The sequence below is a fragment of the Humulus lupulus genome, chromosome 8 (genome assembly GCF_963169125.1).
Source record: "Humulus lupulus chromosome 8, drHumLupu1.1, whole genome shotgun sequence".
Lineage (NCBI taxonomy): Eukaryota > Viridiplantae > Streptophyta > Magnoliopsida > Rosales > Cannabaceae > Humulus > Humulus lupulus.
The window spans coordinates 136,444,517-136,471,146 of NC_084800.1; the positions used below are offsets into that span (position 1 = coordinate 136,444,517).

The 26,630-nt window shown below is 33.2% G+C and overlaps 1 protein-coding gene across 3 annotated transcripts; it reads left to right on the forward strand.

Moving 5' to 3' along the window:
• Positions 1-899: 899 nt before the first annotated feature.
• On the forward strand, positions 900-9,330 carry LOC133798489 (probable sulfate transporter 4.2). 3 transcript variants are annotated; one of them, XM_062236774.1, is made up of 17 exons: positions 900-1,477; positions 2,255-2,303; positions 2,627-2,831; positions 3,382-3,448; positions 3,784-3,849; positions 3,932-4,039; positions 5,192-5,299; positions 5,402-5,467; positions 5,748-5,808; positions 5,963-6,090; positions 6,386-6,427; positions 6,899-7,015; positions 7,657-7,708; positions 8,065-8,203; positions 8,305-8,393; positions 8,628-8,704; positions 8,784-9,330. In XM_062236774.1, the coding sequence occupies exons 1-17, from the start codon at positions 1,163-1,165 to the stop codon at positions 9,105-9,107; spliced, it is 2,013 nt and encodes a 670-aa protein (XP_062092758.1). In that variant the 5' UTR covers positions 900-1,162; the 3' UTR covers positions 9,108-9,330. The 3 variants fall into 3 exon arrangements, with proteins under 3 accessions (XP_062092758.1, XP_062092757.1, XP_062092759.1); XM_062236773.1 differs by having other exon boundaries at positions 901-1,477; positions 3,382-3,550; XM_062236775.1 differs by having other exon boundaries at positions 1,379-1,477; positions 2,623-2,831; positions 3,382-3,550.
• Positions 9,331-26,630: the final 17,300 nt, after the last annotated feature.

Sequence of the window (26,630 nt, forward strand, 5' to 3'; positions counted from 1 at the left end):
ACATTAAAAAAATGGGCAGTTTTCTGGTGCACACCTCTCCCATATTTGGGTCGGAAAGTATTTTCAGCTCAATTTTTTTTTATGGTTGTGTAAATTATAATTATTTAGATAATTAATAAATTTTTCAGAAATTTCGAATAATTTACTGTCATAAAAATAATATTCAAATAAGTTACTTTACTCCTCGTAATAAAACCAATCTGGCAAGCAACAAATTATTTTAACTTTATTTTTAAGACATCATATATTATTCTGAATTAGCTGATAATCTGCTTAATGATATAAATAAATGTATTATGCATGTACATAACAAAATTTTTGTAGTAGTGGGTACTTTTTCGCACAAGGTGCACCCGAGATTTCTTCTTTTTAGAAAGAAGTATTTGCGGCATAAATACTATATGTTTTTGGTTTTATAGACATATATACCACATTTTTTTTCGACGGATTAAATACCGAACATTATGAATTGGCCTATTCCATCATTACCACTATGTTAAGTTGGAAAAAAAAAACACGTGTCACAGATCTAAATATATCCGTTTTACAAATCCAAACAAGGCCAGCCCATTTGTATTAGTTTGGTCTCTCGAATAGTAAGTTCCACATGTCATTAGTCCCATAATTTGGCCTTCATTTTCCATAACCTGCAGTGGTTCTCTGATATTGATAATCTCGTTCTCCTGTTCTCTAATTCTTCTCAATATCCATGTATGACTTTTTTTGTTTTTTTTATCTTTCACAAATTTCAGAGTCAACCCAATCAAAAAAAATTACAACTAACTGACTATAAAACTGAAAATATGTGACATTTATGCCACAAATACCCCTTTTACAAACTATCGGATTGATCTCTTTTTAAGTTCAAACAACCGAACTTTCCCCGAATTATTTTTTAGCAACTATCCCCGAAAATTTTGAGTCACTCTTTCCGGGAAAAAATAAAAAAATAAAAGTAAGGAAAAGAAAAACAATCACGACAAAACAAAAAAATAAGGGAGCTTTTGTTCTCAGTATTTGTTTTTGTTTATTGACGAACTGAATCGAAAGCTAGGGGTGCTGGTTTCTGCACCACGAAATTAATTTTTTAATATATATATACATATTTCGCTTTTGGTTTTTTGGGCAGGAGTGATATGATTCAGTGCTTGGGTGGAGGCGCATGGAGATAACGTACGCATCACCCAGCTTGACTGACCTCGTAGAAGAAGAATCAACCATGCGGACCACCACCCGACCCGTTAAGATTATCCCGTTGCAGCACCCCTCTACGACGTCATCTTCGTCTTCCTCCTCGACTTCTACTCCCGCTTCTCTTTTCTACAAATGGACCTCCAAGGTCCAGCGCATGACCTGGATCGATTGGCTTGATCTCCTTCTACCTTGCTCCCGTTGGATTAGGACCTATAAATGGCGCGAGTATTTACAGATCGATGTTATGGCTGGTGTCACTATTGGTATCATGCTTGTTCCTCAGGTATATAACGCATACATCCATTTATATGTATATATAGTGTGAGAAAATGCAAGACATTATAAAAGAAACAGAGGTTTGACTGAATTAATTGTGTGAATACTTTGCCCAAGTTTAATTTGTTTTTTTTTTCATTGATTCTTTTTCGAAACGGACTTTTTTTTCCTCAATTGATTGATGAAAGAAAATGATCAAAACATTTGTTTTTTTTTTTGGTCTCCAAGAGATGAGTTTCTGGGTTAGATTGACATGTACAAATGTCTCTAGAGTAATTTCTGGTATTTTCCTTCATTTTCTCGACAACCAAACAATTTAGCCTTTTTTTTTTGGTTTCACATTCTACTAATTATAATTGTTACTATTTACTTATTTAGCTCAAAATTGATCTGTCTCTTATTCATATTTATTTACTATTTTTTTCTAGTGTATTTTATCAAGCTTTTTTAACTAGGATGTTAGTAGATTCTTATCTTACTTCCTGACTCTAAGACCTTTTGTGATAGTCATAAATAAACCCAATATTTAGATTATTGGAACTACTTGTGGCTTTGCTGAAATCTGGATTTGCATTGATTGGTTCAATTGCTTAACATTTTGATGATTCGATAGCTTAACTATTTGATGATTTGATTGATACAATTGCTTATTTGATGATTATATAATTTTTGTTAGTGGTTTGTAATTATTTCTTTATCAATATGTTTTACAATTTTTAAATATTTCATTTGGATTAATTGACTGCGAGTTTTCTAGTTGACTGTTTTTTTTAATGATGGGCAGGCAATGTCTTATGCAAAATTAGCTGGGCTTCATCCAATTTATGGACTTTGTAAGTTTTCACAAGCTAGCACGTATTTCTATATTTATTTACTATTATATAATAATGGGCACGGCTACAATATATGAACTGAAGTTATCACCATTTATTGTTTCTTGTTCTATGTGTCATTTTTATGTTATAAGTTTAAAATATTTTGGTTGTGAACTTAGATTTCTTTCTGGCTTTGCTATCTTCCTAATTATCTTTTTGTTAATTAGTTTCATAATGTTGAATAGATTACCTTTGCAAATGGAAAATTTATTATTTTACCTTCTCCCTGAAATTCTGAATTATATACTTATTTTAAATGTTACTTTGGTTTTGCAAGGAAGATTCTGGTTTTGTGCCTTTATTTATCTATGCCATATTTGGGTCATCACGTCAGCTTGCTGTTGGTCCAGTGGCCTTGGTTTCTCTATTGGTCTCTAACGTGTTAAGTGGAATTGTTGATTCCTCTGATACGGAATTATATACAGAAATGGCAATATTATTAGCACTCATGGTTGGGATATTGGAATGCTCAATGGGGCTCTTGAGGTATTCTTGTTTATCTTAGGCTAACTGTATTATAGAATTGATGTAATTCATGAGTAAATATTCATCATCTTGGATTGCTTTTATTATCAGACACCTAGAAAGTGTATTATGCATAAGACAAGATTGTAGCTAAAACTTTTCAGTGGTGTTCTAGAAAATTGCAGTCTAATGGCTCTTCAGGATAAAAGGTTGAACCTCGTAGGGTAGAAGTATATAATCATGAGAATACACACAAAGCATCAGTTTTAGCTCGTGCTGGCCATTTTTGTTGAGAAGTCTTTCGGTACTTTAAAAATAAATATTATTGTTGAAAATGAAAATGAACTTCCGAGTCTAGAGCATGCTTATTAGGTAGATACAGTTTTAATGACCAACTTTTTTCTCTTCGTGTATGTTGCTGAATTTCTAACTTGTATATATACATTGATGACTATAAATAAATATAAATTTAACTCATGTATGTATCTTAAAGATGTAAGTAACATGTGCATGACTATCTTGATTATTGCTTTTTGAGCTCTATACTGAAATTTTTTCTTTTCCCTCCCAGGCTTGGATGGCTTATTCGATTCATCAGCCACTCTGTCATTTCTGGCTTCACTACTGCTTCAGCCATTGTAATTGCCTTATCTCAAGCGAAATACTTTTTGGGTTATGATATAGAACGAAGTAGCAAGATTGTGCCACTGGTTAAGAGCATTATACAGGGAGCAGATGGGGTATTCTACTTATGCTGAAATGATATACTCTTAATACAATATATTATTCCTATATGAACACGAGACTGTAGTATTTCTAAAAGAATATTTCTTGTCAACCCCTCTTATGCAGAAAGTGACTGCCAACCATCTTACATCCACATATCTACTTTATTTACCACTCATGTTTCTTTCATTGTTGTTTTCAATTGCTAATTCATTTTTCTAATCTTTGGAGGTTCTTCCTTTTGCAGTTTTTGTGGCCTCCTTTTGTAATGGGATCAATTATTCTGGCAATACTTCTTTTCATGAAACATTTGGTATGAACTTAACCTGTGCTTTTTGATTGAATTATGCCTTCATGATGGGTTTTGGTTGTAATTTTGCCAAAAATTTACGTAGGGAAAATCAAGGAAGTATTTGCGGTTCCTTAGAGCAGCTGGTCCTCTCACAGGAGTTGTTTTGGGCACAGCCATTGTGAAAGTATTTAATCCATCTTCTATATCATTGGTGAGGTTAAAAAACATCAGATTTACTTTAATTGCTGTGCCTTTAGTAGATAATAATGAGGATATTCTCCTCCATTTATATACTTCAGTAATGCATCAACTTAGTTTTCTTATGTTCTGTAAACTCTGCCAGACATTGCCTACTCAATGCTCATGAATTTACCCTCTAGAATATCTGGAGAGAATCTAAAGTCATTATTCTCCAATGATGATACTCACTGATAATCTGGTTAGCAATCTTTGTTTGTTTATATAGAATATCTAACTGCTTCATAAATCCCAATAAGTAATGACTTATTGAATATTGGAAATGAGAATGAATTAATCGTGCTACAAAGAGACCAAATGAAAGTTTTATCAAAGATTAAAAGTTTCACTAATTAATCTCCAAGAAGAAAAATAAATTGGAAAGCAGGTTAATGGCGAACCAATTGGCATTTTAGCATAAAAATGATTGGCAAAAGCTTTTAGGTAATTCCAAATAGATGTGTTTGATGCCAATTTTAGCAAATAGTTGTTGTCAAGAACCTTACTCTGCTGTAGTTAATGTATAATTTTCTTTGTTATTGCATCATATTTGGCAACAAAAGAAAAAGAACTTTCTGTTTCTTGTCTGAATCCTTTTTATTTGTGAGAGGAAAGTCATCTTTCCATGTGAAGTCGCTGTGGTACGTTTTGAGCAATACAGTTCATCAGGAATTTCTTATAGTTCATCTACGTATGATTATGTACATTATAAAGCATTTACTAGCTTCTATTAAAATCTTGTACCGATTAATAATGAATATGAATCATAGTAGCTTTGAGCTTAGTATGTAGGGAGTGTGAATAACTATATGCTTAGTATACTGTCAGAATCATTGGACTTAGATGTCAAAGGGCATTTTAGGATAGAGATGGGGAGTTTGAAATCCAAGATAATACTGCAGGCTGAAGTTTTATGCCTTGTGTGCTTTTATTAATAATTTTTCTATATACTGAATATGAAATATTGTTATGTTTTATAAAAATAATATTAATTTGGGTGCTCTTTTTCCCACTTTTGTATGTTTCATTTCGTTTCTGTATAAATTTGCTTTCTGAAGGACAGTCAGTGTCACTTAAGTCCATAACAAAATGTTTGGAGCTGATTGATAGTGGTCTTTTGTATTAGGTAGGAGGTATACCGCAAGGCCTTCCAAAATTTTCTATTCCCAAAGAATTTGGATACGCTACGTCTTTGATCCCCACTGCACTTCTCATTACAGGGGTTGCCATACTGGTAAGAGAATTTGTGTAGATTACTGCAAATTAAGTTTTGTTTCCTTCTAGTTTTGATTGTCATGAAATTACAAGTACCATGAAACTCAATTTTGTACTTTAGGAATCTGTGGGCATTGCTAAAGCCTTGGCAGCAAAAAATGGATATGAGTTGGACTCAAATCAAGAGGTATGCTTATGAATTAATAGAATTGCATATAATTATTGATCTTTACAGCATGTTAGATGAAATATCTTGGAAACCTTTGCTTGCAGTGGCTTTTATGTTTGGTTTCTTAAACAGTTTTCACCTTTTGAAACTTGATTGTTGTACTTGAGTAATTGAAACTTTTACGATCCAAGTTAGGGAATGAATTTCTAGAAATAGATATCATTATGTAATTCAGGAAAGTATGTCGAGTGGCAAGGACTGCATTTAATCTAACAGAGCTTCTATTTTTTTTCCTCAGTTATTTGGTCTTGGTGTTGCCAATATTTTTGGTTCTTTTTTTTCAGCATACCCCTCAACAGGTGAGATTTTAAAACTACACTGATATAATAAATATTTAAATTTATAGGTTGACAATTTTCCAAGTTCCTCTTTATTAGCTTACTTATAATCATTATTTTATTATAAAGACCATCTTATACTGGTGGATTAATTTGTTTTGGACATAATTTGTAGGTTCCTTTTCTAGATCAGCTGTTAGCCATGAAAGTGGAGCGAAAACAGGATTAGCTGGTGTTGTTACAGGAATTGTAATGGGGTGTGCTCTTCTGTTTTTGACTCCGTTGTTTAAATACATACCCCAGGTTTTGTTCTGTGATAATGAATTTATTTCTTGAGGCATGATATATTTTTTGCCATGTTTTATAGCATCTACAACACATCTCTTCACAAAATTGATGGTTCAAAACTTCAAATAGCATCTTTCCTTGTTTTATTATCTTAATTTTGTCTTGCCATGCAGTTGCAAATTTACAAAACACCAGATTTTTTTTATTCCTCCTATTGGTTCAAAGTTTCCATCTTTCTTGTTTTATCAATGTTAGTAAGGGATCTCCATTTAGTCAAAATAATAACTGTGACTTTTGCATTCTCTTCCAGTGCGCCCTTGCTGCTATTGTGATCTCTGCTGTTATGGGTCTGGTGAGTTTTGTACCATTTCACAAGATGTATTTTTGCTACGCTTGTCTGGATCTTAGAAAATTGAATTTTCTGCTTAATTAGGTCTATTGTTGACAGTGGTGTCAAGAAAATATGCTACATTGTGATTTTGTTATAAAACCCACCATCTAAGCTGCTTAAGATGGGCTTTGGGTTAGTGTTGTTGCATTCTATTTTAGCTTTACCTGAAAGGAAATTTGAGCTAGGGAAAACACTGTTTGCATGTTATTTGTATAGACAGTGCTTTCCTATAACTTGTTATGGAAGTATCAGACTACTAACTGTATGGTTACCTATATTCATGTCGAAATTTGGAGAATTTCATTTCAGGTTTTGGTATTCTGCAGTTGCAGTTTTGTTCGTGCTATGTGCATATATTTTTCAGAAAACTCTAGCAGTAAATTACAAATGCTTTCCACTGACAATTGTTTATTTTATCCTTCTGATATCTAGGTGGATTTTGAGGAGGCTATCTTTTTATGGCGTGTAGATAAAAAAGATTTTCTTCTTTGGACAATTACAAGCACTACAACCTTGTTTCTTGGTATTGAGATTGGTGTCCTTGTGGGGGTGAGTACTTCAAACGGCTATATTAGAACATAGAGATACAAATAGCTGCCTGCTTGTCTAAGCAAAAAATTCGAAATGTTTGGCAATGTATGAATTTCCAATATATTCATTATCACTTAATATCTCTGAATGTTTTGAAAGTTGTGGACAAGACAAGTTAGAGAATCAAAAGAATGAAAGTTATGTTGGCTCAATCATTCTGATGGAATATGATTTGCCAGAATATCATTTATCTCTTAAGTTCTGAATATTCTGACTACCACAGAAAGACAAACAAGTTAAACAGAGAATGAAAAGAATCAATGTTATTTTAAGAATTTCTTAATGATTTTTAGCATCTTTTATCTCTCAACTACTGGCAGCATAAGTTAATTAGATTAAAATAAAAACCTTCGAGGTTATTTTGAATAAAACCTTTTCAGATTCACAACCTTATTTTTGGGTTTACAATTATTACCGTCAAATTGATTTCCATGAAATCAAAGTTCTAAAATTTTAAAACTCGCCACTTGGTATGAGGTTCTTTATCCTAATATTTTGTTTATTATAATTTGTTCCTTGGGGAACGTCTGATAAAATTGTTTATTGTAATTTAATTTTTTCCTTCTCCTGAAACTAATTTTAGTGTACTGGCCTTGTAGGTTGGTGTTTCACTTGCTTTTGTCATCCATGAATCAGCAAACCCCCATATTGGTTAGTGGATCAATGGATCCTATTGTCTGTGTACATTTGTAGATTAACTGATGGATTGAATTTTAGCTCTCATATTTCAAAAAATCATGCCTTTTGTTTCTTCACGTTTACACCTTCAGTGTTCCTCCTCATTTGTCTGGTCTAAATTACCTTCTTTTTTTTTTTTCATTTGCCATTAGTTATGTGCTGAATGTTTGCGGTGTACATAATTTTGAATTTAATGTAAATTCTCCTCTTTTTAGTTTCCAGAATCATGTCATCTGGTACAGCTTGCCCCTGTCCTGAGTTTCCCTTGCCCCACAAAAAAGCCTTCATACTATAAGTGCTGACTTTCTTATTTTTGGTGTGTGCTGCAGCTGTCTTGGGGCGTCTTCCAGGTACTACTGTTTATAGAAACACCCAACAATATCCAGAGGCATATACTTACAATGGAATTGTAATCGTACGGATTGATTCACCTATTTATTTTGCCAACATAAGTTACATAAAGGACAGGTAATATATTTCGTCAGCTGGGCTGATCTCTACTTTGTCGATTTTCTTTCAGTGATTTTTTTAGCAAAATTGATCTGATTTATCAAAATTTTCTCTGTCAGGCTGCGTGAATATGAAACTGATGTTGATAGATGTAGTAGACGTGGACCAGAAGTTGAAAGAATTTACTTTGTGATTTTAGAGTTGTCACGTAAGTCTTACTAACCTTATGTTTTATGTTAGTGGTGTACATCCGATCTGAGCCAACTTTTTGTTATTCTCAAAATTTTCTGCTCTTTTGTAACTTCGTTTTTAAAAATTGTTTTATGAAAATAGTGTCAAACACTCTTACTTGTTTTCAGAAAACAGATTTTAATTTTTAAAAATAAAAAACTGTATTTTAGTTAAGGGGCCAAACACCCTCTAAATTTCTGTTTTATTGCAGCTGTTACATATATAGATTCTAGTGCCGTTCAAGCTCTAAAAGACTTGCATCAGGAATACAAGATGCGAGACATTCAGGTTGAATCTCCTTTCCTAAAACAGTGTCTGGAAAATGTTTTGAATTTGTCAGAAGATGATTAGTCTGTTTTCTGTGCAGATTGCCATTTCCAATCCGAACCGAGATGTTCTGCTGACTCTATCAAGATCAGGTGTAGTAGAAATGATTGGTAAAGAGTGGTATTTTGTGAGAGTTCATGACGCGGTCCAAGTTTGCCTTCAGCACGTCCAGAGCTTAAAAGGGACACCTCGGAGTACAGCTGATCCAGTATTGGGCGATAAACCGAGTTTCCTTCAGAGGATGCTGAAACAAAGAGCAGATGATGACTCCTCAATTTCTCAATTGGAGTCTGGTTTCTTAAGATCGCCAGTGTCTGAAGACAGTAACCCTCAATTGGAGCCACTCTTGTCTCGGAAGGCTTAAAATTTGATATGACTTTCTTTTATTATTATAATTATTTTTTGGTTTTTCTTGATTGCAACGCTGCCTGTAAATTTTTGCAAGGCGGGTTTATAGTTCTATCATTTTTGTAGGAATATCCCAGGTTTGATTGTTGTAATGTTATAAACTCGATATTGTACAATACAATAATAAGTTCAATGCAATATAACTAATATTTGATATAATAATGGAAGCTATTGTTGTATGCTGTGTTTTTTTCTTTGGCAGTAGTGGTCCTCCCTCTAATGGATGTACTCAAAATATAAAGGAGTGATGATAAAATAATCTTCCCTTAGATTTTGTAAAGGTTTTTTTTGTCTTTGACTTTCTTCATAAATGTGTTTTTCATGATTTCTTTTATCTTTTTCATTTGGGCATATGGGTATATAATCATTTGGTATCCTGCGTTTTAACAGAAGTAATTAAATCTGAGTTTGAAACTCGTATAATTGAGGATAATTTGATCATATTAATAAAATTTTAATGATAAAATTTAAGTATAAGATATCAAATATGTACGATTTCAAATTATAGAGTATTAGATGAAAATTATTGAAAACATAAGGTACCAGGTACCAAATACGTATGATTTGAAATTATAGAGTACTAGATGAAAACTATTGAAAATATAAGGTACCAAGTATGTATTTTGATTTCGATAAAACACGTAGTACCAAATGAATATTTACTTTTTCATTTTTTTAATCTTTTATAAGGTTTTTTTTTCCAATCAAAATTATAACTTTGTTTTTCTAAAAAAAACACGTATTCATATTTTGTTTTTCTTCTTCAATTTATAGTTTGGCCATGACAAGTTGATGTTAATGGAAAAATGTTCATACAATTCATATTAATGGAACAAATTAATACAATTATATACATTAGTTGATGTTCAACTTTTTTAGTGGAGAGTTAATGTTTACCAAAGAAAAATTTCATGCTTTGTAAAAAAAAAAAAGTTGCTCAATTAAGATCGATATTACATCATCTACTAAAAACATAACTATAAAAAATATAACAACTAAATAAAAATAAAATCAACCAATCCATATTGATAAAAACCTCTTTTCAGCGTCTATTTCCACATTTTTCAACCCATAAACATTACAATACGAAAAAAATTGAATCTAACTCCAAATGTAAGCCAAATTGTAAAATTGAAAAGATATTTCAAGACACTTACGTGAAAAATAAATTTATTTAGGGTTTAAAATCCTCTTGTATAAAATACAATTTTTTTACAATTTATCACAATACATTCTTTACATTTATAGAACAAGACTTAGCAAGATAATTAATTTTTGAAGCTTTAAAACTACGAGTCTATTTGTCTTTGAATTAGCTTGATGATAATACAAACAAAATATTTGGTGAATAAAAAAAATATTATTTCAAAATTTATTATTTGAGAAATAATAATATTGTATTTTATTATTTATAAAATAATTAAATTATAACATATTTTTATAATAAAATTTAATTTTAGAGAAAATTAATTAATTAATTATGCAAATATTTATAGTGTATAAATAAAGTGATTAATTAGAACGAGGAAATTAAAATAATGAAAAACATGTGGCTTTTGAACCACAAGTTGTATGCTCATTATTACGATTGGTTAAATATAATGTGTAAATGATCTTAAATAAGTTGGTGTAAAACATTTAACATTTTCACACAAGTTGATGCGAAAATATGAGTTTTTGTTGTAGGCATCTAATTTTTTTTATTTTTGGGTTCTAAAGTGAGATTATGAGATATCTAAGCATCTAAAAAAAAAATAGCAACATTTGAAGTGGTTTTGACATGTTGCATGCATCTCACGAAAGTGAAGCTATTTATAAGTGACGACATATTGTAGCTATTAGTGGTGGGGTATTCATTTTTTTGGCTCCAAAAAGTATGTTTCAAGTAATTTAAATATGTTGATTAATCCTAAAGACAGTGTTCAGAAGGGATCTCTACAGTTGAGGGAATGCTTGAACTTGATGCGCTAGAAGCTTCTTGCGGGGAATATCATATTTGTGATGGGGGTATGACTTTGACATTGATGAGTGCTCAATGTAGGGAGTGTGATCACACTTTTTAACTCTCTTTCACTCTCAAGGATCACCAATTTTCTTTAAAAACACTCATCAAGAAGTACTTGATTTGTATGAATTGCAAGACTTGTTCAATCTCAATCATCATTCCTCCGTTGTTGAAGCCTCAAACATCTCCCAAAGACTTGGAATAAAGAATTTGGGTACTAATTCTCATCACGTTCAAGCTTTGATTTTAGGTTATGCATTCTAATTCGTTTTGTAACTTTATTTGTTGTATTTATCATTTTATGTGATTCATATCTTTGTATTTACTGTCATGAGTTGTAATTTTCATAATGATTATGGTTCTTTATATCCAATAGGTAGAGTTTTAATTATTTCAGAAATCATATCCAAAGTACTTTCTTGGTTGTTTCTATTGCCACTGCATACTCGACTTTCATGTTGGAGAGTGTTACAATTGGTTGTAGCTATGATTTTTAGCTAACACAATTTCATGAGATCATAAAAATATAAGATGTAAATTTTCTACAATTTTTATCTCCTACAAATTAGCATCCGAAATTCCTTCCACTTCAATTGTGTCTCCATCTCTGTTGTACTTCAAATCATAATCGGGTGTATTGACAATGTACCTCAAAACACTTTATGGTTGTGTTTGGTAAAATTTTTGTTTTTAAATTTTTTAAATACAAAAATAAAAATATTATTTTACTTTTGTTTCTTTATTTTAAAAAAATAAAAATATGTTTGGTAACTATTTTTTTTTTTAAAAAAGAAAAAATAATAAATGTGTTTGATAACTTTTATTTTTATTTTTTGTTTAACAATATGAATGGTTGATTTGAATAAGAGAAGAAAAAAAAAAGAAAGGAAAAGTTGAAAACGGATTAAAAAATTTTGAAAGTGAAAAAATTATATTTTCAAAATTTAATAAATTTTAATTAAAATTTTAAAAAATAAAAAATAAAAATAGAATTACTAAACACATTTTTATGTTTAATTGTCAAATTTTTAATTAATTAAATAAAAAACTACTTTTTTAAGTGTTACCAAACAACACCTGTTGCATTCTAACGTGCTTTACTAGAATTGTACATGTATTTACTAAGAAAGTTGAAGGAATATGCTACCTCAGGTCTTGTACTGTACTAACTATAGATCATTTTATTTGAACCCATAACAGTAAAATATGAGACTTTGTTCATGTATTAATTTTCTTTTCTATACTTCCACATTTACTTGATGATAAATGATGTGTTGGATTTTGATTTTGTGATTGAGATAACATTCCAATAATAATAATTATTAAAGCATAAGAATAAATCACTTTAGAAATCATAATTAGAATGAGATCTTTTTCATGTGACATGAATTTGAATAAAATAGAAAATTACAAATACATTTTCTAGATGTAAAATACATGTAGATCAAATAGTCTTAGCCTCCTAACCAACCATCTTCCACACTATGGTTCGCACAAAGAGAAGGAGACATGTAGATGTCTATGATATGCTATTTGGTAGAATACATAAGAACACACTTTTGAATCTCTAACACATGAGAGTATATTCTTCTCACAAAACAAAGAGAATAAAATTCTCTAATTTTCTCTCGTGGAAAATAACGTGAAAAGCATCATTTATCTTATCTCATTGATGTTATGTTGTAGTTGTAGAACAATCAAAAGAAGACCTGACCGTAATCTTATTGGACCTATGCGCGGGCCATAGTCCATTTGGACTGTCGTTGGCACTAATGGCAAGACTTTGGACCCCGTGGTATTTTATATATATAAAATGCTATTTGTTGGGCTTTTATCATATTATTTTTAGTAGATTTTTCATAAATATGACTTTTATGCTATTACCGTGCGAAAATATAAGGATTATACTTTTCCAAATTTGTATGAGAAAATTAATTAAAGAAAAAAAATAAAGTATGAGAAATACAATTGTTAACTAAGTATTGCAAACTTGATTAAGAGTAAAATTATGGCATAAACTAACTTTTATACAAAAATATGAGAAAATAAACCCATAAAAGTGAAAGTTCTTAGAAAAAAGCCATAGAATAATTTTTTTTTTGAAAAAAAGTCATTTTTGCAAACATTATTAAAAAACTCATATAAAATGTAATTTCCTCTTATTTTTATGTAGTATACAATTATACCACAAAATTTATCAATATAATTTTATTTTCCATTAAATATTATTTCACAAATAATATTATTTTGCGAGATTAAAAATAATACTTTATCATTTTTAATTATTTTCTTTTGATACCAAATTTCTACCTCTGTGTTATCGAGCTAGTATAGGGACAATATGGATCCATAGTTCTAAACTCCAATAATTTAATTAATTTCACAAACTCTTAGTTCTATTAATTAATTCGTTAACTATGAATTATTCCATTATAAATTCATAGTTGAACTCTCAAAATTACAGTCTTATATTATTAGAAGTCATAACTTATTAAGCCGTCTATTGACTTAGAGCACTCCCAATGAATGAGGTAAAATGTCTAATTCTTTATAATATAGAGAAATTTTTTGTTAAATAGTCTTCCAATGAGTGATGTAAAGTTATAATTTTTTACCTAAATGAATAGTATTTCTCTATATACAGTGAAACACTATTCATCCAGCTATAAATATTTTATTATATTTTTATAAACTTTTGTATATATATATATGAGTGTGATACTATAATATTTAATTATTTTATTTCTTAAAATGAATAAAATATTTTTAAAAAATATCATTTTTAAATGATATAGAGAAGCTGATGTATGATATAATGTAAAAGTTGAGGTAAATTATAAAAAAAAAATATATGTTTTGGTGATGTATTTTGTAATACACTTTCTCTATAATATTTAGCTAAAACTCACAAAAACATCTTCCATCAGCTCCTTTATACATGTATTTATAATAACTATGTGCAAACTCCAATTAATTCATTTCTACATTTACATAACATTTACGTATCCTTTATATAATATTTTAATATTATTATTTTCTTTATAAGCTTTCTCTCTCCCTTTTAGTATATATATTTATTATTTCTTTTTTCTTTTTCAATTATTTTATTTTACTTTAATTAATAAAATATGTTTAAAGATATAATATTTAAATGATGTAGAGAAATATATAGAAAAACTAATGTATGGTATAATGTAAAACTTAAAAGTAAAATAGAAAAATGTGTGTTTTTAGGAGGTATTTTAAAGGATGGAGTAGAGCATCCATTGAGAGTGCTCTTAGTCATGATATGAGTTATGACTGTAACACCCTACTTTCTTAGAACCGTTACCATGTGATTTTAAAATGTGCCGTTAGCTCGTTAATCGAGGTTTAGATTGAAAAAATGTGATTAAGTCGGGATAAAGATTCATTTAACGAAAATTAGGTATAAAAGATTTGGACATTTATTAAACTTGTAAAAGTGCTACATTGGGATACCAAAACATGGTTTCAAAATGTGTTTACAACTCAAAAGTTAAGGTACAGTCGACATAAGCGACAAAATCAACTGTTTATAGCATGTCCCTCAAAACAACTCTGACTGTGGTAGCCAGGTAGGCCGAACATGTACGCACCGCTCCATGCCCTCCAACTCATGCTTGGTTGGCCTTTCCTTTGCCCTTACCTGCACCATATAGCACCCATGAGCCAAGGACGTGCAAGAAAACTCAACACATATCATATGACAACTCAATCCAGTAATACACAACTTAAACAGATAGCAAATTATTCATATAGCGACCTATGCCGACCCAGGTGCTTTACCAGGCACTAGGTTCACGGTCTTCATTGAGCGGGTGAGTACAACACCCTTAGAGGGTCTCACCCTAGCGACCTGCATTCAACATGCTTAATGCCGATCCTGACCTTTGCCTTAGCCGTTTCCGACCTTCTCTGTTCCCGGCCTTCACCAATCATTCACAATAATCCAAACATGGCATAACAGGTCATAAACATTCACATAAAGCATTAACCAAAGATAATTGGGCCATGCCCTGCTCTCTGGGCACAAACAGTTTTCTTACCTGTGTTCCGAGCTGACTGATTAATGTGATCCCGAGCACATTCCCCTAATCCAAGCCTTGGCGGTAAAACCAAGCCACAATGCAATAATAATAATAATAATCCATCAAGCCCTAAATCGAATAAGAACTTCATAATAATATTCTAGCCTCCAAGACCTTGAATTCTACTAAACCGGGTAGCAGAACCCTTCTCGAGCCCTTAAATTTGGGTTCCTGAGCTTAAAACCCTACATTGACCATTTCCCTTAATTTGAGATGCGGCCCGCCCCTTAGGGTCGCGACTCGCTACAAGTCAGAGAGCCTTGGGGCTCTCTTCTATGGGACACAGGCCGCTGTTGACGCCGTTTTTCGTCAAACAGTGAAAGAAGAGCACAAAAACAATAATTGATGATGGCCAATTGAAATAAGACAATACAAACACACGATTTTTACGTGGTTCAGCAGTTAAATCTGCCTAGTCCACGAGTCTCTGTTATTAAGCTCCAGATTATCTCTGGGAATTTTTCAGGAGTGAATTCTCCAGAGTTTTCTCTCAAGGATCAGAATTTCGGTCCTTTACAATGGTGCATGGCCTCTCTATTTATAGAGAAGGCTGCAGAATACTATCCCACATATTTTGGGTAGTCACTCTTTTTGTGTATATAAAATAAATGGCTTTAAATGCCTATAATCAGATATAAAAGGAAACGTCCCCTGAAGACCAGGGGACGTATAACTGACCAAATAATATCCCACGATTCTAGGGGATTTACAGTAATAAATGAGGATTACATCTCGTATTTATAACACTTGTAGATATTCAAGATGGTTATCACGTATCTCTAAGGCTTTAGCCTCCCAGGTTTCCCGTCATCTATCGAGCTAGAAACATCTCCCGAGGCCACATGGCTTTCGAGATCGCATGTGCGTCGATCTCGGGACCCCTGAAGATGAGAGCGTCCCCAGAGCTATCTTTTGAGATCATGAACACTTCGAGGTCAATATATTCGAGGTCGTCTATGTCCTGCAGTCTCGATACTTAATCCTGGAGTATATTTCCAACCTTATGAGTCCACTTGTTTGCGAATCCAAATTTCGAGGTCATATTTAACATAGCTCGAAATCTGGGTGTAACAGCCGCGACACGCCCTGCTTGCGCCGCAGCGCCTGGGCAAAATCAGAGGCTCCCCAAGCCTCTTCCAACAAACAGGCTGCGGTGCCTGAAGAACAAGGCCGCAACTCGAGCCCAAAACCCAGCAATCTTCCATGCATTTTACGAGCCAAACTCCCTAAAATTCACCAAATTCAAACCTTAAACCTAGAATTATGTCCAGAATTCACATCAAAGCAATATCAACAGTATAAACACCCTAGAAAGCTAGCCAAATCCCCCAGTTTAGATCAAATTCAACCTAAGTCTAAAACATAGTTAAACCTCAAATCTCATCAGGAATTTACCAAACAAACATAGATAATCCTTACCTCAATGACGAATTCAATTCCTCAGCTGCTGTTAACTACCTCTAGACTTCACTTTCCTTTAATTCTCAAGCCTCCTCCCTTGATTTCCAGCAGAAATTCCCTTGGCCCAAAGAGAGGGAATGAGTGTATTGAGAGAGAGAGAGAGAGAGAGTGGGAGATAAGGCTGAGAGGGTGTGTTTTCTTTTTGGTTAGTTCTAGAGTTCTAAGCCTAGTCTAAGTCTACCCATTAGCCTCAAAATGACCAAATTACCCCTATGCTAACCCTAGCCACTTAAATGCCTCTAAGGGAAATCTCGTCATTTGCCTCATCCCGCTAATTCCTCGAGTATTCCTATAATTCCCCACTTAATCCCAACATACCAAAATAATTGCTAAGTCGCTACCCATTACCTAGTAATCCCGAACACATGCTATGTAACGACCCAAATTTGCTAATAAGGCTTAAGGGCCTTGATTAGTGTGCCGGGATGGCATAATTGGGATTAGAATGAATGTTATTGATTTAAATGTGTAATTATATGGTTAATAGTGTATTTATGATAATTGATGATATTATGTGATAATATGAAATAGACATGTTGTATATGTGAGAACCACATTATTATGTGGATAATTCTGCAGCCGGTGACTCGAGGCAATCCTAGGGCTAGATAGCGGGAAAAGTCACAACGGGGCATTATAATTGACTTTGGACAAGTCAAGGAGTATTTTAGGTATTGGGTAATGATTCAGACTATCGGGTGATGAAAATAAATAATTGGAGATATATTTGAGGTTAGGATGTCTAGGCGGAATTATTGGGGGATTTTACCGTTTTGCCCTCGGGGATGTTTCCGGCACCCCGAGTTTTGGGATTAGTTTAATCATCTAAGGATATACTTGGAAGACTTAGAAAATACTAGACATAAAGTGTAAACCGACCCTATCTCTCCTTCTCTCTCTTTTCTCTCTTAGCAAAGGAAAACTCTGAATTTTCAAGAGAATCAAGTTGAATACTTGGGAATTGAAGGGAATAATCTGGAGGATTAGCTCAGGAACTGGTCAAGGTCTGAGATAGAGCCAAGGTAAGCTTTGAATTTTCGTTTCTGAGGTTAGGAATTTAGAGAAATGGCTGAGTTTTAAATATCTGTGGTTTTGGCATTTAAGGTGGAAATTGAGGTTTGAAACTTTGAAGATAGGCCAGGGGACTCTTGGAGAAACGATTCTACAGCTGAGGTAAGGTTTAATTTAATGTTTTATGGTTGAATTTGCGAGTTTTCATGGCTGGTTTTGAGTTATATGGGTTTGAAATCTCATAAATTGGAATTGGGATTTTGGTGAGTGTTAGGCTGGATTTTTGGTGGAGTTGTGTTGTTTAAATCATTCTAATGTTGTTATTATTAATTGGTTTTGAGTTGGGGGCTTTGGGATGGCTTAAAGTGAGGTTTAGAGATTGAAAATTGTGGATTTTTCTGGGTTCGAAGGGTCGGGCCGCGACATGGTTCTTGGCGAGCCGCGGCCCTTCGAGGTTGTTGCATGCTGAGGAAGGAGGGTGGGCCGCGGCATGGTCCAAGCAATGCCGCGGCCCTTACCTGTTTTTGTGCCTAGGATGGTTCTGTTTGGGGGCCATGCTGCGGCATGGGTGGCCTATGTTGGGACGCTTAAGGGATTTTGGGATTTTAGGCTTGGGAATTTAACCTAGGGTGCTCGGGATTGAATCTTTTACCATATTTGGTGAAGTTCAATGTTCCGGGGACTAGAACTTGGTTTGGAAACTCATTTAAGATTGTTAATGGTATCTTTCATCATGGTTGTGACTAGGTGTTTAGCTAGGGCTTGGGGATCGGATCGCGCTCAAGGAGTATCGCCCGTAGCTAACTCATCTAGAAGCTAAATGTAAGAAAACTACACACAGTTGAATATTTGCACGGGACTAAGGGCTCCCTGATATATATATGATTGAAAGAATGGTATTATGCCATGTAAATTGTAAACCAACGGCCTAAGCGTGCCACGGTTAACTTGTGCAATTGGCACGACTCGGACACTGGTATTCGAGGACAGCTTATTATGCACTGAGCTCGGTTTAAGCGGGCCGGAGTCAGTGGGTTAAACAGAGGGTGCGACCTAAGGTGTCGACCCTAGTATTTGTGTTAATTGACTATTATATTTGGCTATGAATGTGATTAATGAGATTGTTCAATAGTTTGAGTATAGATGAGGTTACTTGTACCCTGAAGTGTGCTTATATGATGTGGATTGAATACCTGAACATGCTTATCGGAATGTCTGTTTGATAATATTGTTTATGCTGTGTATGTGTTTTCTTGCTGGGCCTTGGCTCACAGGTGCTGCGTGGTGCAGGTAAAGGCAAGGGCAAGATCGATCAACCTTGATTGGAGAGCTCTGCAGGGTGAATGTACATGTCAGGCCGCTCGACCGCCACAGTTGAGGAGGTTACAGGGACGAGAGGACCAGAACCTTGTGTTTTGCCTTAGAATGGCTAACTTTTACTATTAACTGTTGAATTTTGTAAACCAACTTTTAAACATTGTTCTGTTTGAGGATCCCTTCTGTAAATTGTTTATATTTTATAAAATGCATCTTTTGTGGCCAAAATGTCTTTTAGCCCTAGAACACTTTAACTAATGATACATTTTGATTAAACGACTTGATTAGCAAGTCTCACACCTTTATAAACACACAGTGTAGCGGTCTTGGCTATCCAGGGCGTTACATGCTACATTCCCAAAATACCCCTAGGCTCACCCCGAGTCGGGTATTCGACCCCGTTGTGACTATTCCGCTGCCTAGAATTGTCTCGGATCACACATCCCAAATATATCTCCACAATATTGTGGTTTCATTCATAACACACACATAATATACATTTATGCCATCAACGAACCAAAATTACAAAAATGCCCATATTAACAAGAACGACCTACATGCATATTTAATTCTTCTAAACATGCATTTCTAATCAGATAATCATTTAATTTAGCTAATCACACATTACCACACAAAAATCACAATTAACCATGTAATAATACGTTTAAGCCATTTATTGCCCTCCCGCCACACTAATCAAGGCATTAAGCCATATAAGTAGATTTGGGGCGTTACAATGACGCTCCGCTAGTTGTTCATAATTAGAGCTAGGTCTTTATGTTAGTTAACCTCTCTAATTATGTCTTTATCAATTAGTTCCATCGATCCTCTAATGAATATTATTCTATAAATTTAATTATAGAATGAAATTTTTGTTCTTTAACGGAAATTGAGCACTCTGTGTTCAAGCCTCGAATCAACACTAAAAGGAACTAATAATCTACTTTCATTTAAGTAAGGAACAGATTCCACATCTGCGAAGTATATTCCCAGCCACTTGCAATTATATGAGTCCAGGACATTAGGAATTTGGTCGTAGGAATATTGAATCTTACCCGACAAGTCAAAAGTCATAAAAGCAAAAATAAGAGTCCATTACTCACTTGAGGATTGAGGTCAAGTCTTAAACGACCAAATAATTATGAATGTTGAATTTCACATTTTAACGGAGATTATTAGAAGTTCTTCTTTCAGTGTGTCCCGGACCTATACAATCTATATTCTATACAATACCTCTATCTTTTGTGTTACTACACTTAACTATCCTGATAAACTAATCTATCTTAAACAGTATATAGACCGTAATCATAATTAATTACTGACAATTTTATATTATTATTTTTAATTAAATCCTCTTGTATATATATCATTATACATATAATTAATTGATGGACCCAAAACGAACATGTTTTAAAAATTTATAACTCGCAAGCGCACTAATCGTATATGAAATATATTGTTCGTGTAAGCACGAGATCGAACCCAAAGGAGTTGTCTAAAATAAAAAAGAAAACTATTTTAAATCAAAATTAATAAATTCTAACCTAGCTCTAAAGATTGATGAGATTTAATGTCATGAACATAAAATAAAAGATTTAAAATAAAGCTATTTAAGAGAATACAAATAAACCAATAATAATTTTGAAAATAAGTGTTAAAAGGAAAGATTATTAAGATACTAGAATCCACAAAATGTAAGTTTAATAATACTTATTAGTGTATTGATTACCAAGTTTTAGTGATAGTTAAAATAAGTCAAACTATCATTTTTAAAATAGATTTATAATTTTAAGCACAAATTATTTCTAAGAAAATAGGATTTTTCTTCACTTTTCAAAAAAGTATAATTTCAAAGTATTTAATGTGAATCAACCTATTGAAACAAAAAAAAATCAAATAACATTATTTATAAGGCAAAACATAATATTTTTGTTCTAAGCATTGGATGTGTACAATTTAATGACACATCTTACACAAATAATATTATGTTTTGCAAAAATGAAGAATAAAATGCATATTATCTAACAATCCAAAATATGAGATATTAAAGATGAAAGACAAATATGAAGAAGAAAAATCCATAAACTTTGTTATAAAACAAGGGAAATCAACATACAACATAAATATTATCTAGTTACAAGTTGTTTCATCATGCTCTTAATAATCTTATGAAAAAGATTAGAAGCACATAACTAGAATAGAAATTACAAATTAAACAAAATACATACTTGAAAATGCTCTTGAAAAACAGCAAAATGGAAGAGAGAATGATAGAGAGAAAATGGTAGAAAGAAGATGGTAACCCAATAATTAAGCACCGCCCACAAATGGTCTTAAAAATTCTCTATTTATAGCCAAAATGAGAGTATTAAAATAATCAATTTAAATTAATTAAATTGATTAAATTAATTAAATTAATAATAATATGGCAAATAAGGGTAAATTATAGGGTATAATAATGATTTTGTGGTGAAATATGTAGAAAAGTTGAGTAAAAATTGGCAATTTTAGACAAAAGGGGACAAGGGAACATATATGCTTTTGTTGGGCTCAAAATGCACAAAGGGGGCTGGTGGCAGGCCTAGGGGCTGCTGGCAGGGGCATTGGGCTCGGGTTGGTGGGCCAAAGGGTGCAGGGGGGCTGGCAGGCTTGGCCTGGCGTGGTGGGCCGAAGATGTGCTGGCAGGCCCAAAGGCTGAAGGGGTTGGTTGGTGTACGGCTGGGCAGGGGCGGGCCTAGAGCAGCTGCTGAAGGTTTCGACTTTGGGCCTGGCTGAGGCTTGCGGGCCCAGGAGCTAGGCTGCTGAACGTGGCTGGGCCGAACTGAGGCAAATGGGCTGGGGCAAGGATTGGGTCGTGGGGCTGCTGAAGGCTTTCTACCACATTTCTTTATTTTCCTTGAAAATGCCATCTTTTCTTCATTTTCCTTGCTTCAACCACCACAAATACAATAATTTTCCTACAAAATAAATATAAATTAAATTAAATCTAAATATTTTCAATAATAAAATATACAACATAAGTTCCATGAAAATATTAATTAAAACTTAATTTACTTAAACATTTAAGCTCAAAGGTTCATCTTTTTACTTCTAACTTAACAATACTAATTTCAAATAATTAAACTACAACATATTATATAATAAAATATCTATAAAAACATATAAAACTCTAAAAAATTACAATAAGACTAATAAATTCAAAATTACTTAAAAACTTAATAAATTACTTAAAAATCTTAAGAACCAAGCAACAATTAGTATATAAAATGTGATAAAAATAACTCTATTTTGTAGAGTTATCATTAATTCAAGACCACATTAATAATACTTCATGATAAATGACATGTATAATGAAATACAAATAAGAGTGCAAAATATTAACTTTATTTAATTAATAATAATTGTTCATACAAAAATACGCTTTAAGGGCACAAATCCCAACATGATGTTGGTTAGGCATATGCATAATTGTTGTTCTCGCATTCATTCATAGAGAATTTAGTGACCAATTCTTCTAGGTAATTCTTTTGGCTAAAGATTAAGACATTCTAGTTTCTATCTTTTTTAATGGTCATCCCAAAAAAATTTCTTGCTGACCCCAATTCCTTTGTGTCAAATTGAGCCATTAGAGCATTTTTCCAGATCTTATATATTTATTTTATTCTTGCTTGTGAGAAACATATCATATACATATAAGAAAATGTATTAAACTTAGTGTATGTTGGTTCCTTGAAAGTATAAGCATGATGCTGAGTTTTATGCCCTTATAAAATCATGTCGGACATATAACGCAATTTTATATTGTCAATAAAAGAAGTAGAAATCATTTAATTTGACAATCGTGTTGCTTGCTTGTTTTATTACATTATTATTGGAATAATACAAACAATTATAAAATCTCGAACATATAAATAATTACAATTATAGTGACTAGGTCACAGTGGATTATAATTGTAATTATATGTTTAAAAGAACTAGTCCTAAAATTAAGTCAATGCATTGGATTTTCACTGATATGGTAATCTACGATATGATCTACTTACACATTCGGGGTGTGCTGTCTTATCCAAGGCATTGACCAAGTAGATAAGATCAGATGTATTTGTTACATTGGACTGGACCGATATTGATTATTGATAAGATAAGTAAGTATTGTTATTATCTAATCTAATCATATCACAACGTTGACCATAGGTCAATTTAATCTTAATTCTAAGTGATTAATGTTCTGTTAATTGTGTTATACAAGTCTTTTGATTTGTTCGTTACCAGTTTACCCTACGGACTAGCTCATACTTACATATTGGAGATTTGGTAGTATAATTGAGTGGGAGTATTTATCATGTACATGAAATCTATAGCTTCTATTTAAGAAGTGAAACGATCATTTCCTTATAGCTTGGTTCAAGTGTTAAATGATAGAGTACTCATTTTTGTAATTAAGTTTACAAAAATATCATTTACAAGGAACTTAGTGGGAGTTGAGATAAAATACTAATGAGGGGTAAAATGGTAATTTGCACCCATCTCATTAGTAGACCATCCATAGAGGATTTAATGACGGTTATGGTTATAACAATGGATAACGTATTTACATTTGGTGTAAAACATTCTATGAATTTAAGAGTGCAATTCTGAGTCTATAGTGGAGTCGCGATAAATTAATAAGGTAGTGAGTGTGACATCCCAAATTTCCTAATAGGGCTTAGTGCCTGGATTAGGGGGCCGGGAGGCAATAATTGAGTTATTATGTGAATTATATTATAATATAATCATGCTTGTATGTTAGGGATATTAAATATGTGTATGTGGGACCGTTTCTTATAAGAAGGGTATATTAGTAATTTGACCCGTTTGGGGGTATAAATGCAAATATGTGCTTGTGTGATTGAGACCACATTATTATGTGGATATATTTGGGTTACTTGACGAGAGACGATCCCAATGAGCAAGTTAGCGGAAAATTCACAACGGGGTCTTAATACCTGGTTCGGGGTGAACTTAGGGGTATTCTAGTAATTTAGTACATTACCGGGAATTAGTGGGTAATGGGAATTTATTGGTAACCATGTGAGAATGTTGGAAGTAGCGGGAATTATAGGATGCAAATTGTGGATAGCGGGATTTAAAGCAAAGGACAAAATTGCCCTTGTGAATATTTGGGGTATAAGCTAAGGCAAGGGGGCGAAATGGTCATTCTCTCTTAAGGTGTAATGTAGAATAAGCTGGAAAATGTTTGAGAAGGCTAAGAAATTAAAGGAAAATAGCAGCAGCACACCCTTTCTCTCTCTCACGTTCTCTTTATGCTTCATGGAGGTTTGAGTGGTTTTTGGAAAAATTGAATAGTAAAGCTTGGAGAATTAAGGTGTTACGCTTGGGGAAAATCAGAGGCTAGGTTCAGAAGTTTCATCTCAGCTAAGGTAAGATTCTGAACTGAGAGATATCATGTTAATTCAGTTGGTTTATTTAAGCTATGGTGTTGATGCATGTTAGATAATTGGGAAATTGAGTTTTGAGGTTTTGATGAGTTTAATTTAGTATTTAGTTGGGTTTGATTGCTGGAAATAGGTATATTGTTTTTGGGGATTTAATTGGAAGGTTGGGATGGAATCTAGTGAGTTTTGGCTGGGTTCGGTTGAAGAAAAACCTAGAAAATTATGGGTTCGTGGTGATGAGCCGCGGCCTGCGAAGAAGATTTTGGAGCCAGTAGGGTTCGGATGCAGGGGCGAGCCGCGGCGCCTCAGGGGCGCGCCGCGGTGCGTGTTGGTTTCCAGGGAGGCCGAGCCTCTGGAATTAGAGGCGGGTCGCGGCTCGGGTGTGAGGGGCCGCGGCTCTTAAGGGGACATTTTAGCTTAAATAGGATTTTTAGATTGGGAACCTAACCATTTGGGCTCGGGTTGATTCTACTTCCTTGTTAAGTGGAATTTGATGTCCCAGAGGCTAAGAGTTGGTCTAGAAGTTATTATTTACTTGTTATTGATGGGAACTTCCTTATCGCGGTTGTGACTAGGTTTTCGCTAAGGACTTGAATTGGGGATCGTACTCTGAGGGTCGTCGCTAGTAACCCGCATTCGGACCAAAGGTAAGAAAACTGCAGCTGTTATGTGAATGCTTGATTAGAGCTTAGTTAAGGTAATGAACATGATTATAATTATGTTGCGAATGTCTGATTAGGTATATTGTAACGTGCATAATTATGATTATGCTTATGCTTATGACTGTTGAGTGAATGTCTTATAATGCATTGTGTGACTATTTGATAAGTATGCTATATGAAACATGTGATTGTCTGTTATGACTGTGAAGCTTAGTTTATAAACTAGGGTATCATTAGGATGTTAAGTGGGGATCAACTTATTAGTTGAGAATATGATGGGCTCTAGGAGATCCTTATTAGTTGAGAATCCCAAGGCTTCAACTTGTAAGTTGGAGGCACGTGGTGGCTTGAATTATAAGTCAAGGGCATAAGGAACTTAGTTTATAAGCTAAGATTGGCATAATGCACGTGGAGTGCAGGCCACCATGGCTGGGCCACCCTGGGAGTGCAACATGCACTTGACTGGCTCGGATGCCAACAAATTGATAGAAAGTGTGACATGCTTTTATGTGACTCTATAGTCTCCAATTGGGTTTAATGAATGCGCTGGATTCAGTTATTACTGTTTGATGGTTGTTTTATTCACTGAATTGTTGATTATGTTTTCTTGCTGAGTCTTCTAGCTCACAGGTGCTTTGTGGTGCAGGCAAAGGTAAGGAGAAGCTCAACCAGCCATGAGTCGGAGGGCATTAGCAGTGGTATGTACATATGCGGTCCGCTCGACCACCACGGCCGAGATGCTCAGAGGAACTAGGGTTAAACCCAACTTTTGCCGCTTAGGACGACTTATTGTGTAATATGAGTTTTGTAATACGCTTTTAAACTAACATTTTTGGGATCCCATGTAAAGAACTTATCTTTAACTTAATGGAAATGTTTATGAGATGATCAAAAATTTTTAATACCCAAACCTTAGTGGCTTAATCACATGTTTGGTCCAAATGACTTGTTAGTAAGTCCAGCACTGGTTTCAAAACACACCTGGTAACGGACCCTAATTATCAGGGCATTACAGTGAGATTATTTGTTATAAATAAACTCACGGTAACTTATTGGAGCTTGAGTTCATGGATCAATGGTCCACATGTCATCTCTTATCAAAATGAACCTAGTAGCCTTGAATAATTAATTTAATTAATAATTATAAAAATATCATATTGACTAGGTCAATGAAAATAAATAATGTTGAATTATTTATTGATATTTTGTGAGAAAAGAAATAGAAGAAAATTTGAAGTTTTTATTGCGAAGTCTCAAAAAGAGAGTATTATAGCCAATTGAGAGAATTTTGGTAATATTGATAAATTAGTATTAATATTAATAAAATGAATTAAATAAGGGTTAAAATTATAATTAGTTAATTTTGACAAGTATTTAATTAATTATAATTATTAAATAATTAAACTAAAATGGGTAACTAAAACCTATTTTATGTCCTAGCTAATTGCTTATATATACTACTGTTATAGAATGCATTAG